This window comes from Mollisia scopiformis (genome assembly GCF_001500285.1).
Source record: "Mollisia scopiformis unplaced genomic scaffold LY89scaffold_31, whole genome shotgun sequence".
NCBI classification, from domain to species: domain Eukaryota; kingdom Fungi; phylum Ascomycota; class Leotiomycetes; order Helotiales; family Mollisiaceae; genus Mollisia; species Mollisia scopiformis.
The window spans coordinates 361,421-376,478 of record NW_017263611.1 but is presented as its reverse complement, the minus strand read 5'-3'; the positions used below and the strand labels follow the sequence as shown (position 1 = coordinate 376,478).

Sequence of the window (15,058 nt, the reverse complement as noted above, 5' to 3'; positions counted from 1 at the left end):
AGTGTAGGGCGTGATGTAAATACGATCCTGTCCAGAAATTCTCATGATAGCCTTGATATCAGAGGTGTTGTATGGACATGAAGAACCAGCTAATTATATTTATAACCTTCCGGTCAGGTAAGGGTATGGCCTGGCCACGGTAAGCAAAATAGAGGCAATTTCAATTGGTACTCACTAATATGTTGACGTTGATACAAGGTATCGGTTCACGGGCGATTTACCATAGAAGGGAGATGGAAGAAGTTGTTAGATATTGCTTCAAGTCAGTCCGCGTCTAATCATGCCTGCTGATTCAGTCCGCTGGCTTGAAGCTACAATAGCCAAGAGCCGTAGGCAATGGACTTCAATGAGCTTGCCTACGGACATCTCAATTCAAAAACGCCCGCCATGTGAAATGAAAAGTTGATGAAACATTATTTCTTTGTGAAATGTGTCTTGTTCATGGAATGGGCAAGCATCACCTTATGGTTTCAATATTTGTGTCGCACATTTTGCTGGCAACCGTGACACTCACTAAGACGAACAATGATCTTTGAAATTACAAACTTCACCTATTCCGTTCACTCTCTCTGAATTTGCGATTTGATCGATTCACAATTGGAGAAATTCACTTAAGACGAATTCTAGGCAGGGCTTGTTATTGCATCTTTCACTCCCATTAACGTTTCGACCCCACCAATTTCCGCTGCAAACCCCACCATTACAGTACCCCGCGCGATAACCTTCATCCCTCACCATTTCATCATCCACCACCGTGCATCATGTATGCAGGTCTCAAAGGAAAGAAACGAAAAAGAGGTACTGTCTCACAACTTGAAAGACAATCTGCAGGAACTGACTCTCCGAATAGCCCCCACTCCCGACCCTCCCGCCGCGGGACCGGGACCATCCGCCTTCCCGCCAGACTCCTCCTCAACCACGACCGTTCCACTACCTCCCACGAACAATTCCCCACCCGCAAACCCCAACGCGCACTACGCGCCGAAGCCAAGGAAATGGCAAAAGAGCAGCTCGATCGTCATCGAGAGCCGAGTCATCGATACTCGAACCCCGATTCCCGAGTGGTACACAGCGATATCAGAGAAAGGGGACCACGACCCAGGAAATTGGTCGGAGGTGGGATCCATCAAGCAACTGATACGATACTGTATCGACGCACGAGCGCGTGGGGACTTTAGTATGGAGAGGATCTCCGTGTCGAATGTAAGGGATCAGATACACAAGATGGAGTTCTTTCCCGGTGTGACTCTGCTCGCGGTCAAGAGCTCGAGGGTGCTGGAAGAAAGGGGATTGAGGGTGATATTTGGGGGAGAGTATGATGGGTTGTTTCCGTGGGATGTGAGGGCTGATGCTAGGGCGTTGTATGGGAAGTGGTGGAAGGGGGATGTGGATGGGGATTTACTGACGGGGATTGTGGTTCGACGGAATACGCATAGTTCTGGCGCTGTGAGGACTTCGAAGATGTTGAGGAAGGGGTATGAGAAGAGGGGTGCGAATGAGGTTGGAGATAATGGGTTGATTAATGGGCAGTGGTGGCCGGATCGGAGATGTTTGTGGAGGGATGGTGCGCATGGGTCGTTGGAAGCTGGTATACATGGAGAGACAGACAAGGGCGCATATGCGATTGTCGTTTCGTCTAATTATTATGCCGATCAAGACAGCGGCGAGGTATGTTAATGTTTCTATCTTCATCTGATTGTTCTGACGAAAGCCTATCAGATTTTGGAGTATTGCGGCACCGAAAGTCAAACCGCGATCCCGACCAGATACACAAAGATGATGCAAGAAGCATTTGCCCTGCAACAACCAATTCGAGTCATTCGAGCAGCAAAGAAAGGTTCGGATTACGCTCCCAAAATGGGCTATCGATATGATGGCCTCTATATCATTACCAGCGAAGAAGTTCTCGACGCCGAGAGATATATGACTCGTTTCACACTGAAGCGTAAGGAAGGACAAGATCCGATCAGATATCAAGGTGTTGAAGCGAGGCCTACGAAGTATGAAATGCATGAACACATGAAAATCAAGGAGTTGTTACAGGGATGAATATGACTACGGCAGGAATACAGTGTGCGGATGGAATTTTCAGTTTTTGAGGTTTTATTCTTATACCCACGTTGCGAGATTTATCAGCGATGCATTACGAATCTTTTTACCAGGGTAGCTAAGAGAACAAAATCGATTCGATGCATTTACAAAGGCTGGGCTTCCTTTCAGGACTATTGAGCTAGAATTATAGGGTACTATTGATGGAGGATTCCATTTGTAGATGTTTTCTCTTCAAACTTCGATCTTTCATTACAATATCTAATATACAGGCCTCAACTCTCCATAACAGGATTCTATCCCAACGCCAGATATCTCCAGATAAGTCGCCTAAATTACATAGCACCATACGCAAACGCAGCAGCAGCACCCACAGCCAACATCGGAGCCTGCGTCATGAACGCCGCACCAGCCGATGAACTCGAAGTTGTAGTCGCTACAATAAGTCAGTTCAAAATCCCCGCCCCATTACAGAAGAACACTTACCAGCACCAGCACCAGTCCCAGTCGACGTCGACGTCGTACCATCACTACTACTCCCCGACTGCACATTCTCCGTGTCCATCGAGACAGAATCCCCCACACAAGTCAACCCCGACGAGACCTCCGTCGTAATAGCCCTCTTCAACACCGCCCTCGCTGTAATAGCAGCTGCCATATCTGTGGTCGCGGTCTGGATTCCGGAGTTGGAGAACCGACTACTTTCGCTAGCCTGAATGGAGCTTTGAGCGGATTCCCGGGACGAGGCAGCTGCGCCGAGAGAGGAGGAGCGGGAAGAGGCTGCGTCGGAGAGGGAGGAGGAGCGAGAAGAACCTGCGGAAGAGAGGGAGGAGGAGAAGGAGGAGATAACGGGACCGATGAAGGAACCGCCTTCGCAGCAGTAGTTGTCGAATATTTCGCCGTTGTTGCAGGTGAAGCCTTGGCCGAGGACGGGGGCGGCGAGGAGGAGGGGAGCGAGGAGGGTTGTGTAGTGCATTTTGGCGGTTGGTTGATTGGTTCTGGTTAATGGGATGTAGGAGAAGAGAAGATACGATGAAGGGCAGGATTTGGAAGTTCAAAGCTGGGAGGGAGAGCTTTTATCATCAGTCCGAAGGTTAACAGCTTGATTCTGAGCTCCAGAAGCTTTCCTGGGCTGTGAGATCATAGGCCGGCCCGCCGCTTCTCGAAGTTAGTTTACGTGAAACTCTTTCGGATTGATGCCCATCATGAACGGCGTATAGACGCATGCGCGAACCCGATAAGTGCATTAGATGCGAGGCCAAGAACATAAGCTTAAGTGGCTCGGGGTGTGACAGGCGACTAGTTCGAGTTTGCCCCTGCGGCTGAAGGAGACGCTGGGTCGCCCCGCTGGGAAGCTGTTTTTGGAAAGGCTAGGGCGAAGATCGACAGAATTGTGATGTTGCTTCCATGCAGATTCTTGATCTTCCCGGTTATGTAGATCAATCAAGGAAAAGTCTCGCATCAAAATACTTTCTCCTGTAGAGATGACCGTCCTGAAATTATCTGTTCTCTGCTTGGCTTCTATGGTCAAGAACGAAATGACACGATGAAGTTGATATCCCCTTCTGGACCTCTGGAGGCTCAGTTTTCAACCGAGAAGCCTTTCATCCTGTCCAATGGCATAGGTTCCTGCAGCTGCCATGATCCATAGCTCGATAGCCACTGACGTGGTGTCTCCATTCTCCCCTTGCTCAAATGCTATTTTCATATCCTAGTCGAAACTTGTCATCATCACTGGTTGATAGCTCCTTGGCAGTGAAACGAGAGGCTGAAATCTGGGGGAGATGGCATAGGGCTAAGTTACCTAGCCTTTGACGTAAGGCTGATTGCTTAACCCCTTTTAGCAGTTACCAGCGAACGGCTTACCAAATGGGATTTAGCGAGACTGAGGCGACGGGAAGGATCAGATCAATGCCTTGTCAAATTTTTGTACTTCACGATTTGTGCAGGTAGGTATTTCAAAGTTGTATGTTGGAATAGCGGGTAAATTACATTGTTGAGAGGACGAGAAGTGATTTGCCTCATCCTAATAGAATTGTCTCTCCGTTAAAATTATTAAAATGTTATAGAGATTGCCGTTTTCTGTTCGGTCCTTTACAGCTCCTACTCATGCGATGTTCATCTGGGTTTAATGAATCTCATTGCGTAAAACGACATGTACACTGTCGAAGTTGAGTGCTGAAAATGCAGCGTTGTCCAAATCGCATGCATATCTAGAAGTCTTGTGAAGGAAGTATTCATTCCGCCAAGTTTCTTCGCAACAAGTGTCGAGGCACATGCTCCAATTCATCTGCTAGTAGCACGCTTGCAGCTCTCAGAGGTGTCTTCGCTTCTCCAACACTTTTGGTGATCAATCTTCCAATCCGGGTCTCGTATCAGACTAGCGAGACCGTCGCTGTCTTTGATCGGAGACAAGTGGTATTGAGGGAGTAAATCAGTCCAATACTGTTTGTATATCGCCAAGTCGCCTTCCCACGCCGCCTCCATTAAAATGAAGATGGTCTCTACACTTCCTAACTCTCCCACGTTCTGCAGACATAAAGTGTCCATCAAACTTGGCATTACAAAAATTGATGCTAAGAATTTAACGTTCCCCGCCAACAATTTCGGTTCATTCACCAGAAAGTGCGAAGTGCAATGAGAGGCCGCCCTCAAGTAAAGCACATCTTTATCGAAGTCGAATGGAACAGATGGTACACTGCCATTCACTCCATCTCTGAACAAGTTGTAATAATTATTCAGAGTACAGTGCCGAGATTCGCGGCTTACGGATAGCAGGCTTACAGAACTATCTCTGACCGTGAAAAATGTTTGTTCCGGTGTGCTTCGACAACCCTCTTCTCCGCTTCTGCTTATGACGAATCGCTCAGCATCCATGTCGTTTAACCACCTGCCCTCAAAGCCATCAAAGGTTACGAGCTCTTCGATAAGCTCGATGACACGACCTGGAAGAGCATCTCGAGCTAGCTCCCACTACAGCAAGTTAGTACCACCTTTTCTGGAAGTGGAAATCGAAAGATTGTGAAAGTTATTTGGGGACGCGATAGACTAAAGTCGATAGAAACAGGGAATATAGAAAGAAGGGATTAGTTGCTTACGATGGGTAGTCGCAGCTCTACTGGAAGCTGAGGAAAGCAATGGAAAGTGCTTGATGAGTCAATCGTAGGTTCCGCCATTTTTACGATTTTCTCGAATACGTGAGAAGTTTACGATGATTAAGTATCGTATTTGTATCGGGGAAGGTAACAAGAATGGAAAGAATGAAGTTGGGAAATTAGTAATGTGGGCAGATAGGTGAGCTCGCTTAATATCCGACTACCCCTTTTCTGGCTGGGGCCCAAGAAACTCATCATTGCTAACCCAAATAAGAGTAGGACAACTGTCCACGTCCATGCGGATTTCTTCTACTTCTTTGATCATATGCGCAGGCTCTCCGCTAATTACTGCGCAGTAATCTGTCACGGATACAGTTTTGGGAAAAGGGGCGTTAATGGGTGGACCATGTAAAATTGCAATTCGGATCTTCTGATGAAGAAGAGTATGCATCAAAGCCTATAATTCGAAGTAATTAATTGTTGATTCGATACTTTTGGAAGAAAGGAAAATAGCAAGCCTCCCGCTGAAAATTCTCGCGCCCTTCATCAAGTCTAAGTCACCCCCTGATTGACCTCCATATACCCTCCTAGCATACCTCCTCCAGCCACCGATCTACAACCAAGACTTGAAGACCCGGATATAGATCATGTTCACGATCTGGACCTCAAAACAGTAGAACAGAATCTCAGCAGCCAAGAATCCGAGGAAACTATTCTTTGGTCTCACAACAGCAAAATCACAAGACACCAGCTGCATTAATCCAAATAAATGGGATTTCCATCGTACGCAAAAGATGCACGATGGTCGTTTGCAATTATGATAGACAACTTGGCTCAAAGGCTTGGCAGGGATCCCTTCTGTAGCCCCTTAAACCGCGGAAGAGCGATATGAAAACTTGATTGTAATACATATCCCCATTGTATGTTGTATAATGTTTCAGCTGTGTGTCTCTGGGATGACATTTAAGACTTTGTGATTGTGGTGTCGATACAAGCGAGGATCCGTTGCCAAGCTATACGATGTCCTCGACGTCACTTTGATTTGTATCAGAGCTTTTCTACGTCTGTGGAAGACTTCTCAGTTGGTGACAACGGGAGTTGTACGCACTCCAATACATCGGTGATATTAACTGACGTGACGGCCAAATTTTCAAGTTGAGGCTGAACACAATTTAATTTGGTAGCTAAACACAGGCCGCGAGAGACATCGTGCAGGAATACGGTCTGGCAGGAGATTGTGGTATGCTCGATCATTTATGCACATGTCAAGGACCCCGACGTTTCTTCTCTCCCGAAGTCGTCTAGAACTGCCATGATTAAATCATGGAAGCACCCGTCCTCGGCTTGAGGCCCCAGCCCCTTTTAGGCCTCGCTTAAGGTTAATATTGCGTTGGACTGCACGCGGGCTTGAGTGTCACGAGGTTTATGATCGGTCGAAATCCAAATGTGCGGTAAAATATAATATGAATTATTCTCGAGCTTTGTGTGAAGTCGGTGCGCTTGTCTACATAAATTTATGAAAAACGCCGAGATACATACACTTCCAATCTGCATCACTTCTAGCTTGGAAAATCTGAACAATTTTTCACGACGATTCTAGGAACATTGCAACGAGCTTGCTAGGGATCTTTTGTTTTGCAGAGCGAAATCCGGCGCAAAAGTTTCGCAGCTCTTCAAAATCACCGCTACTCGCATTGAGGCAACAGCAAAGCTCGCTTGACTTATCCGACTTCCTTGCTATTGTGAAGGAGTCCACAAACCCTCACAACTAAATCGACCTCAACTTGCGCACAAATTCTTCGGACGACTCCTCACAGCAGGAGTTGCTCTCAGTAATCCATCACACATAACTTTTTTCGTCGCAACTTTCGAACACATCTACCAACGAACGAGACTTCAGACATCCACACACATTCCACCATGACTTCCTCTTCCTTCAACCAATTCGCTCTACTTCCATGGGAGCTCAGACACCAAGTCTGGGAGGGACTTCTACCAGCAAACGATGATCCACTCCTCCGAGCCCTCACCAGAGCAATTGCCTCACACATCCTGGACTTTCCCCGCGACAAGACATTCTACCCCGTCCACCAACCCTCCAACGGCGCCAATCACGAAGACATCTTCGCCCTCATAAAGAATTGCGGATCCGCATCTCCGTACGCTGCACTCGGTGGCTGTGCCGAATCTCGAGCCGTGGCTTTCAAGCATCTCCGTCCTCTCCTGGAGAATAGCAAGGAGTTGAAGTACTGGTTGACGAAGAGACATTCGTACTATTCTCCGAAGATGGTCCAGGATAGGAAGACTCAGTCGTTGTTTTATGAATGTAAGGGGATCACGGACAAGGGGAAGAGTAGGGATAAGCCACCAGTCGTTAAAATCCGGCAATCGATGTTCTATCAGTGTAAGGATATCAGGGAGGAGTGGAAGGAAGGATATCGTCTCAATCACTTGATCTTCTGGGGAAAGGCAGAGGACGAGAAGCCGAGGGAGAAGCAGGCGTGGGAGATGGTAGACTATAAGGAACTGGATGAGGAACGGAATGAGGACTTGGATGAGGAAGAGGACTTTGGTGAGTGATAAGTCGGGCTCTGACTACAGGCTTTGCCACTGACTCGATCTAGACGTCGAGCCACTTCCAGAAGGAGTCACCTGGTTTGATGAGAGTGATGGGGAGGAGGAGGCGGAACCAGCTTCGAAGCGCCGGAAATTTGAGAAGAGAGAGTGAAAGACCAATTGGTAGAGAGTCATTCGAATAGAATGGGCTTCTTAGCGACGATTTGGGGTATGTGTAACAGAGGTTGTTGGTGGTATCAGACACTTTCTCTAGGGACGAACAGTAGATAAAGTCAGATTCAGAGTCCAGACATTTGAATGAGGTATATGAAAGAATCCAATATTGAAGAATGGAACGACTAGTCCTCATGAATGAATGAATGAATGTAACCATAAATGTTAGAGTTAATAGTGAACATTGTGAAGGTGTCGAAAGTGGGGGTTTGCCGAGTGACTCAAGAACGCTACAATGTGCGTATATAAAAGTGCAAGCGCACATTAGGAGAGTGAAAAACAAAATACGATAATAAACAACAACTGAGTTTCTGCTTGAGTTTCATCGCGGCTTGTTACTTGAAGTCGTGTCCGACTTCCAACCGAATTACCACGCACTGTGCTTCAACACAATCCCTCTCAAACATACAGCTCACCTCAACTAAGCTATCTCCAACCTTCTCCTAATCAAACTAAAACTTCAACACCGCCAAAATGCCCCTCCCCCTCACCCCCGAACAAACCGCCCTAATCACCGCCGCAACAAAAATAATCGACTCCGTTCCCCGCTTCTCCCCAACCCGCAAGCCCACAGACCACACCTGCGCTTCGGCAGCCCTCTCCTCCAGCGGCCGGATCTTCACCGGCATCAACACAACGCACTTCACCGGCGGGCCCTGCGCTGAAATCATCGCGTTCGGTAACGCTGTTCAAGCGGGCGTGGGCTCGAGTTTTAGTCCCGGGACCAGCGACGAGAAATTGGTTGTTGTTGTGGCGGTTTTGAGTGATGGGAGAGGCGTTATTAGTCCGTGTGGGAAGTGTAGGCAGATTATGTGGGATATGCATGCGGGGATTAGGGTTATTGTGAAGGATGAGCGGGGAGGGGGGGAGTTGGTGACGGTCAGTGTGGAGGAGTTGTTGCCGTATGCTTTTACGTGGGTTTGGAAGCCGAAGGCTGATGAGGTTGTTGTGAAGGAGTGAGGATAGGCTTGTATTTGGCAAAGGCGAGTGAGTCTTGGTGTCAAGTTCAAATGCTGAGATTCATAGTGATGCATAGGATGATTGAGACTTTGCTCACTTACGAAGCTTTTTTGAATGAGACAGCACCAAGAACAACATGAAGTAGGAACGCGATTGATGATTTGCTAAGTCTGAGTCCTATAAGAAGCTGCAAGCCAAGCTATCATTCAAATTCATCATCCTCATTTTCATATTCATCTTCGTCGTCCTCTGCGTCCTCGTTGTCTTCATCATCCTCGCGGAGAAAGGGAACGAATCGGAAATCAACAAAGCTAATACCACCACCCTCAACCTCCACCATGAACTGCAAGCTCAGAACGCCTTGCTCATCTCCTCTGACACTGACTTTGCTTGCTAGTCTCATAGCTTCAGCAGCAGCTTTGATCATCTCGAACTTGTAACTCTGAGTCCACTTCTCAGCCACACTAAAGGTCTCCAACAGCTCTCTGCCTTTTGCAAACTCAACGCTAGCGCTTCCTAGAGGTCCAACGGCTGATAAGCTGAGGTACGGAGCTTCTGGGAACGCGATAAGGTCGAGACGCATTGGAGAAGTGGTGGAGAGCTCAGAAATGGCATCAAATAACCAACGCGCTTGCATGATAATCTTGACTTGCATTGCATCTCGTTGGAAAGGGATTTCTTGCGGATTTTCTGGCTCGTAGGTATTGAGATTGCAAGTGGTTGTAACTCCAGACTCTTCTAGGATGATACTGAATGGTGAGCCAATTCCGGCATACGATAATCGACATATTCCAGCCATTCCAAGAGCTTGGTTGCTGAATGCATTTTGTCGGCCTGGTCTAATGTTGCTGTTGTATCCATCATTGTCAGGCTTTGCGAATCGGGAACTCGTCACATCTGCGGCACCGAAGATTTGTAGGGTTTCGAGAAGGGCGGAAAGGGAGATTTGGAAGTTTGGCAGATCAATAACATCTGGTTCCTCGTCCAGGGTTTCAGGGATAACGCAGTGAAAGGTGGTAAAGAGGGCTTTGTCGAGGAATACGATGCCTGTGACGTTAGCAAGCCTCGAGATAGACGACAGCAAAACCAACCTTGCATGACTCTCGATTCTTCCACCGCAAATCGTAAACCTTCTGCGCTAATTTGAACGTGGACCTTGGCTGCAAAGCGGATGCAATTCAGTAATTGAAAGAGCTGTCTCGCAGAACTCGAAACAGCTTTGAAGATTGGAACAACATTATCGTCGCCAACTGTAGACATTTTGAGGATGTAGAGGTAGAAGTGGAGTTCGTGTAGGAGATTCTGGTAATAAGATCACTATTTTGAGGTTTGGTATCAAGTCCTTTGCTTTTCTATCGCCCAACTATTGTACACTTTTATGCGCAGGAAGGAAAATTGTCGAAGGAGGATCGAGGTATCTACACGTAGACACCGACCGCACAAATCATATAGACCGCACCGAAGCTGTAGCGTATTCAGGACCAAGTAGCTATACTTTCAACGGCAGACTTACGCAATTGTTAACGAAGCTGGGATTCCAATCAATGGGATGTTGAGTAACGATCGATCTATGCTTGGATCAGCATTGATCTTGTTTTGCTGCCTTCTTTGCCATGACTTACTCAGGCCGAAAAGTCCACTGAGAAGAAGACCAGCAGTCAATAAGGTGAAGCCGACGAGGAACTGGCTGCCTTTTCCGATTGTAGGTTCGAAGGGATTGCCAGAGGCACTCTCCCAGACTTGATGCAATGATGGCTCCATAAGCTTCAGTTCGGCGTTTCGAGAGGATGGATCGAGGGAATTGAAAATCTGAGATTTCTTGCAAGACTCGTTGTTAATGTTCCTCGAGAGCTTGAGGACGCGACACTCTGGCTTCACTGACAAATGCGGTTTGGTGCCGGAGAATACAATCACCGACCTAGGATTTAAGCTCAACGCTAGTCCGACTGGAATCTGGCCCAAGTAAGACATGACGACCGCGTCCATCTGCGAACGGCTCACGAAACATTGTGAAGAAGGCGCAATCGACAGACGCAGTGGCAGTTTGCAGCTGCTTCCGCAAGTATTCTTAGGTGAGTTGTTACAATGAACAGCAATATGCTGCTCTCTCCCTTTCTCTCTCTTGCCACAATCATATTGTACATTAGCTAATCCAACATGGAGACTCCAAAGAGGCTCCAGCTTGACGGCCACAGCCTTTACTGGGAAGCGTCGCCCACCACGAGACGTCGCAAGGTCGATTACAACGAAGACCGACTGATTAAACAGAAATTCACCCCGCGGCATAAACGCTCAGCCAGGAAGCCTGGCACGACTTGGCCTATCCCCAAGAAGCGGTACAAGGGTATCTGTCTAGACACCCACAACCTTACCTTCTCCTCCTCCTCCGAGGACTCCTTATTCGAAGCACCACCGACGCCAACCTGGAGAAAGCGCAGACATCACACAATCGAACTTGGAAGTGAGGAAAGTGATCAGGACTCGAACACAAATTCTTTCGCCAGCTATCGCAAGATGGGGCCAATGAAGGAGAACCGTAAGCCACCGCTCTGCCCTCTTTGGCATATGTATCGCATAGTCCTAACTTAAGAATAGCTGCCAAGCGCAAGGCGACCGAAGAACCGAGCACACCGTCGGACAGTAAGAGGCTGAAAAGCTCAACTAGCGATTCTCCCGAACCACCGCCGCAAAAGAGCCATGTCGTCCAGTTTCCAGAGAAACCAGCTGTGATCGAAGAACGCACTGGCGAAATCGAGTTTCGAGTGGTCAACAACGATAATAAGCGCGAGAGTCTGATTATCCTTACTGGACTCAAGAATATCTTTCAAAAACAGCTGCCCAAGATGCCGAAGGACTACATAGCTCGATTGGTGTATGACCGTACCCATTTATCTATGGCAATTGTCAAACATCCACTGGAAGTCGTGGGAGGGATCACATACCGTCCATTCAAGGGCCGCAAATTCGCTGAGATTGTCTTCTGTGCTATATCCTCCGACCAACAGGTCAAAGGTTATGGCGCACATCTCATGTCCCATCTCAAAGACTATGTCAAGGCTACCTCGGATGTGATGCATTTCCTGACATACGCAGACAACTATGCCATCGGCTACTTCAAAAAGCAAGGCTTCACCAAGGAGATCACCCTAGAACGGTCTTTGTGGATGGGATACATCAAGGATTACGAGGGAGGAACAATTATGCAATGTTCCATGCTTCCTCGCGTGCGATACCTGCAGGCTGGTCGCATGTTACTGAAGCAGAAGGAAGCGGTGCATGCAAAGATTCGAGCTTTTAGCAAGAGTCACGAGGTTCATGCTCCGCCGAAAGAGTGGGCAAATGGTGTTTGCAAGATCGACCCAATGTCTATCCCTGCTATCAAAGCTTCTGGCTGGTCATCGGACATGGATGAGTTGGCAAGACAGCCTCGCCATGGCCCCAATTACAACCAGCTTCTTCATTTGTTGAATGACATGCAGAATCACGCATCTGCCTGGCCATTCCAACATCCTGTCAATAGGGAGGAGGTTGCTGACTACTACGAAGTCATCAAAGAACCAATGGATCTCAGCACCATGGAAGCCAAACTCGACCTGGATAACTACCAGATTCCTGAGGATTTCGTTCGTGATGCCAAGCTGATCTTTGACAACTGCCGCAAGTACAACAATGAGACTACTCCGTACGCGAAATGTGCGAACAAACTGGAGAAATACATGTGGCAGCAGATCAAGGCGATTCCCGAGTGGTCGCACTTAGAGGGATAAGCGGCCGAAAGCAACAATTGAGAAGGAATGTTGACTGTCAAAGGTCTTGTAATTATGGGATAGGCATGGTTGGCGCGACGGGACGCTTCGGTTCGTAGGCGTTTTTAGATATCCTAGGCATGGTGTTGGAGGTGAAGTGAAAGTGGTTCATGAGTCTGTGGAGAGCAAATATGAGTTTTTCGTTCAGCCCATCGCTGACTTGAGCTTCCTGCCAAGATGCACAATTGCTTGGGTTCAAGCTGCAACCGTCTCGGCAAGGCTTGATCGCCCGCTACAGAACCTTATTGCGATTACCCGTCCCTGCAAAGATGTAGATCTCCAAGACCATTCATGCCACATCCATGATCTATATACGTCCTCTTCTCTCCATTACTCACGTCAAGGAGCGTCCAACCTAAAGGTAATGGACGCATCATCCCCATCACGTGCGGCTGTAACCCGAGCGGATCGCCGTGACATCACCAGTCCCACACCAACCTTGATTCTGCACCACGAAGCGCGACATAGCGCGTTCCTCAGCACGTAAATATGAACTCCCATGTTCCCTCCCAAACTCTTCCCCATAAGCGTCCTCCACAATGGTCGGCAAACGGGGCATCACCAGCGCGGATCAGAAGAACTCGACGTACCTGAGCAAGGATGTCGAGGACCGCCCGCCGCAGGACCGCAAGTACAGGTTTCGGGACCAGGGACACCTGGATCCGGATGATCAGCGGAGGGTGCAGTTTAAGAGGCAATTGCTGGAGAGTGTGGAGAGTTCGGAGTATTTGCAGGAGTATCGGAAGAGTGAGGTGGAGGTTTGTGGTCTTTGTCTGTGGAGTGAGGCGTGTGCTAAGAGTGAGGGTGTAGTTGAAGGGGATTAAGAATAAGAAGTTGAGGGCTTTTTATGCGGAGCAGAATGAGAGGTTGGATGAGTATGTCTTCCTTTCTTTCATAATTATGTTATTTCTTTAAGAGAGAACTCAGGCCTTGGAGCCGACACTAGAGAGGTGGTGTTATTTATTGATACGACTTCTTACAAATTGCTAACCTGTTCGCAGTTGGCTAGAAGTAAATGCCATCGTCAAGGCGCTTTCAGACGATATCCTCGAGTCCTTCGATCCTCGAGACGATAACGGAGACGGTATAGCAGAAGGTGGTGGTGCCTTGCAAGACACCGAGGGATGCGTCGAACCTTTCCTCCCAGAAGAAGAACAAGAGAAGCGACGAATTGGTAGACGGAATGCCAAATGGGCTATAAACATCAACGTCATTGCCAACATCATCCTCCTGATTGCCAAAGGGATTGCGGCACTGAGTTCCTCGTCTCTTTCGCTGATCGCTTCCCTAGCTGACTCGGCGCTGGATTTGCTGTGTACGGCTATCATTTTCACGACGCATAAGCTGGTGGGATGGCGTCTTAGTAAGTTAAGAAGGAAATTCCCGGTTGGGAGAAGGAGGTTGGAACCATTGGGCATATTGGTGTTTTCCATCATTATGATTATTTCGTTCATCCAGATCCTGCAAGAATCGGTGCAGAAGCTGATGTCGAAGGGGCCACATGAGGCAACACAACTACCGCCTGTGGCTATTGGTGCTTTGGCTGGCACGATTGTGTTGAAGGGCATCATAGGGCTTGGTTGTATGAGGATCAAAACTAGTCAGGTGCAAGCACTGGCTCAAGGTATGGTTCTCCTACGAGAGTAGAGTAAGAACTTCTATTGACAGATATGCAGATTGCAAGACTGACGTTATTTTCAACTCTCTCTCGCTTATCTTTCCGGCTGTTGGGCACGCTGCAAATATTTGGTGGCTCGATCCAGCAGGTGCTGGTATTCTTTCTCTTTTCAGTATGTAAAACATGTCCTTGTTCTGCATTCGCATTGGGAGCCGATCTTCGAGATAACCGTTCCCGACCGAGGATGTGCTGAAGTCGGACGAGGTCCTCGGCTCCCAAATGTGTCTTAAAGTGTATACTGATTTGTCAATAGTCATCTGGGATTGGGGCTGTACTTGTTTTGAGAATGTCTTCCGCTTGACGGGTTCAGCGGTTGATGACCGTGTATATGCGAAGCTCACATTCCTCGCATATCGGTTTTCGCCACTGGTCAATGGGTATAAGTCCATTCAAGCATACCATGCAGGAGATGGAGTCTGGGTTGAGGTTGATATTCTGTTGGATGAGAAAACGCCACTGGAGGTAGCCCACGATATTGCGGAGACATTGCAATACTGTTGTGAGGGACTGCCCGAGGTCGACAGAGCGTTCATTACATGTGACTACACAACGTGGGGTCCGACAGGACACGCACTTGAGAACTACCAATAATGACGACATGAGAAGGGAGATGGAACGAAGATTGGCAAAAGTAATATATTCGATGACTAGACCAGAGGAGAATTTACCCCTCCAATCGG

The 15,058-nt window shown here is 48.0% G+C and overlaps 9 protein-coding genes across 9 annotated transcripts; 5 read left to right on the top strand and 4 right to left on the bottom strand.

Annotated features, from left to right (window-relative positions):
- The first annotated feature begins 737 nt into the window (after positions 1-737).
- Positions 738-2,423, top strand: LY89DRAFT_629265 (uncharacterized protein). Its single transcript, XM_018211201.1, has 3 exons — positions 738-798; positions 851-1,668; positions 1,720-2,423. Exons 1-3 carry the CDS (start codon positions 762-764, stop codon positions 2,047-2,049), a joined length of 1,185 nt encoding a protein of 394 aa, XP_018063143.1. The 5' UTR covers positions 738-761; the 3' UTR covers positions 2,050-2,423.
- On the bottom strand, positions 2,133-3,025 carry LY89DRAFT_764135 (uncharacterized protein; the record flags this gene model as incomplete). Its single annotated transcript, XM_018221627.1, has 2 exons — positions 2,133-2,485; positions 2,536-3,025. The coding sequence occupies 2 exons, from the start codon at positions 3,023-3,025 to the stop codon at positions 2,385-2,387; spliced, it is 591 nt and encodes a 196-aa protein (XP_018063142.1). The 3' UTR covers positions 2,133-2,384.
- A 1,310-nt stretch (positions 3,026-4,335) lies between these two features.
- On the bottom strand, positions 4,336-5,225 carry LY89DRAFT_741623 (uncharacterized protein; the record flags this gene model as incomplete). Its single annotated transcript, XM_018220732.1, has 2 exons — positions 4,336-5,022; positions 5,148-5,225. 2 exons carry the CDS (start codon positions 5,223-5,225, stop codon positions 4,336-4,338), a joined length of 765 nt encoding a protein of 254 aa, XP_018063141.1.
- Positions 5,226-6,773: 1,548 nt separating this feature from the next.
- LY89DRAFT_690788 (uncharacterized protein) lies at positions 6,774-8,068 on the top strand (the record flags this gene model as incomplete). The annotated part of the gene is made up of 1 exon (XM_018216171.1): positions 6,774-8,068. A coding segment is annotated over exon 1 (656 nt), but the record flags the coding sequence as incomplete, so codon positions are not given.
- A 132-nt stretch (positions 8,069-8,200) lies between these two features.
- LY89DRAFT_690787 (uncharacterized protein) lies at positions 8,201-9,120 on the top strand. The gene has a single exon (XM_018216170.1). It carries the CDS (start codon positions 8,409-8,411, stop codon positions 8,892-8,894), a length of 486 nt encoding a protein of 161 aa, XP_018063139.1. The 5' UTR covers positions 8,201-8,408; the 3' UTR covers positions 8,895-9,120.
- LY89DRAFT_326242 (Rad1-domain-containing protein) lies at positions 8,996-10,278 on the bottom strand. Its single transcript, XM_018206753.1, has 2 exons — positions 9,986-10,278; positions 8,996-9,941 (listed from the first exon to the last, which is right to left on the bottom strand). The coding sequence occupies exons 1-2, from the start codon at positions 10,152-10,154 to the stop codon at positions 9,097-9,099; spliced, it is 1,014 nt and encodes a 337-aa protein (XP_018063138.1). The 5' UTR covers positions 10,155-10,278; the 3' UTR covers positions 8,996-9,096.
- A 34-nt stretch (positions 10,279-10,312) lies between these two features.
- LY89DRAFT_599093 (uncharacterized protein) lies at positions 10,313-10,655 on the bottom strand (the record flags this gene model as incomplete). The annotated part of the gene is made up of 3 exons (XM_018210071.1): positions 10,313-10,358; positions 10,408-10,462; positions 10,517-10,655. 3 exons carry the CDS (start codon positions 10,653-10,655, stop codon positions 10,313-10,315), a joined length of 240 nt encoding a protein of 79 aa, XP_018063137.1.
- A 535-nt stretch (positions 10,656-11,190) lies between these two features.
- On the top strand, positions 11,191-12,950 carry LY89DRAFT_326182 (Bromodomain-containing protein). Its single transcript, XM_018206752.1, has 2 exons — positions 11,191-11,430; positions 11,490-12,950. Exons 1-2 carry the CDS (start codon positions 11,409-11,411, stop codon positions 12,659-12,661), a joined length of 1,194 nt encoding a protein of 397 aa, XP_018063136.1. The 5' UTR covers positions 11,191-11,408; the 3' UTR covers positions 12,662-12,950.
- Positions 12,951-13,239: 289 nt separating this feature from the next.
- On the top strand, positions 13,240-14,969 carry LY89DRAFT_741617 (cation efflux protein; the record flags this gene model as incomplete). Its single annotated transcript, XM_018220731.1, has 5 exons — positions 13,240-13,458; positions 13,511-13,575; positions 13,702-14,324; positions 14,377-14,490; positions 14,632-14,969. 5 exons carry the CDS (start codon positions 13,240-13,242, stop codon positions 14,967-14,969), a joined length of 1,359 nt encoding a protein of 452 aa, XP_018063135.1.
- Positions 14,970-15,058: the final 89 nt, after the last annotated feature.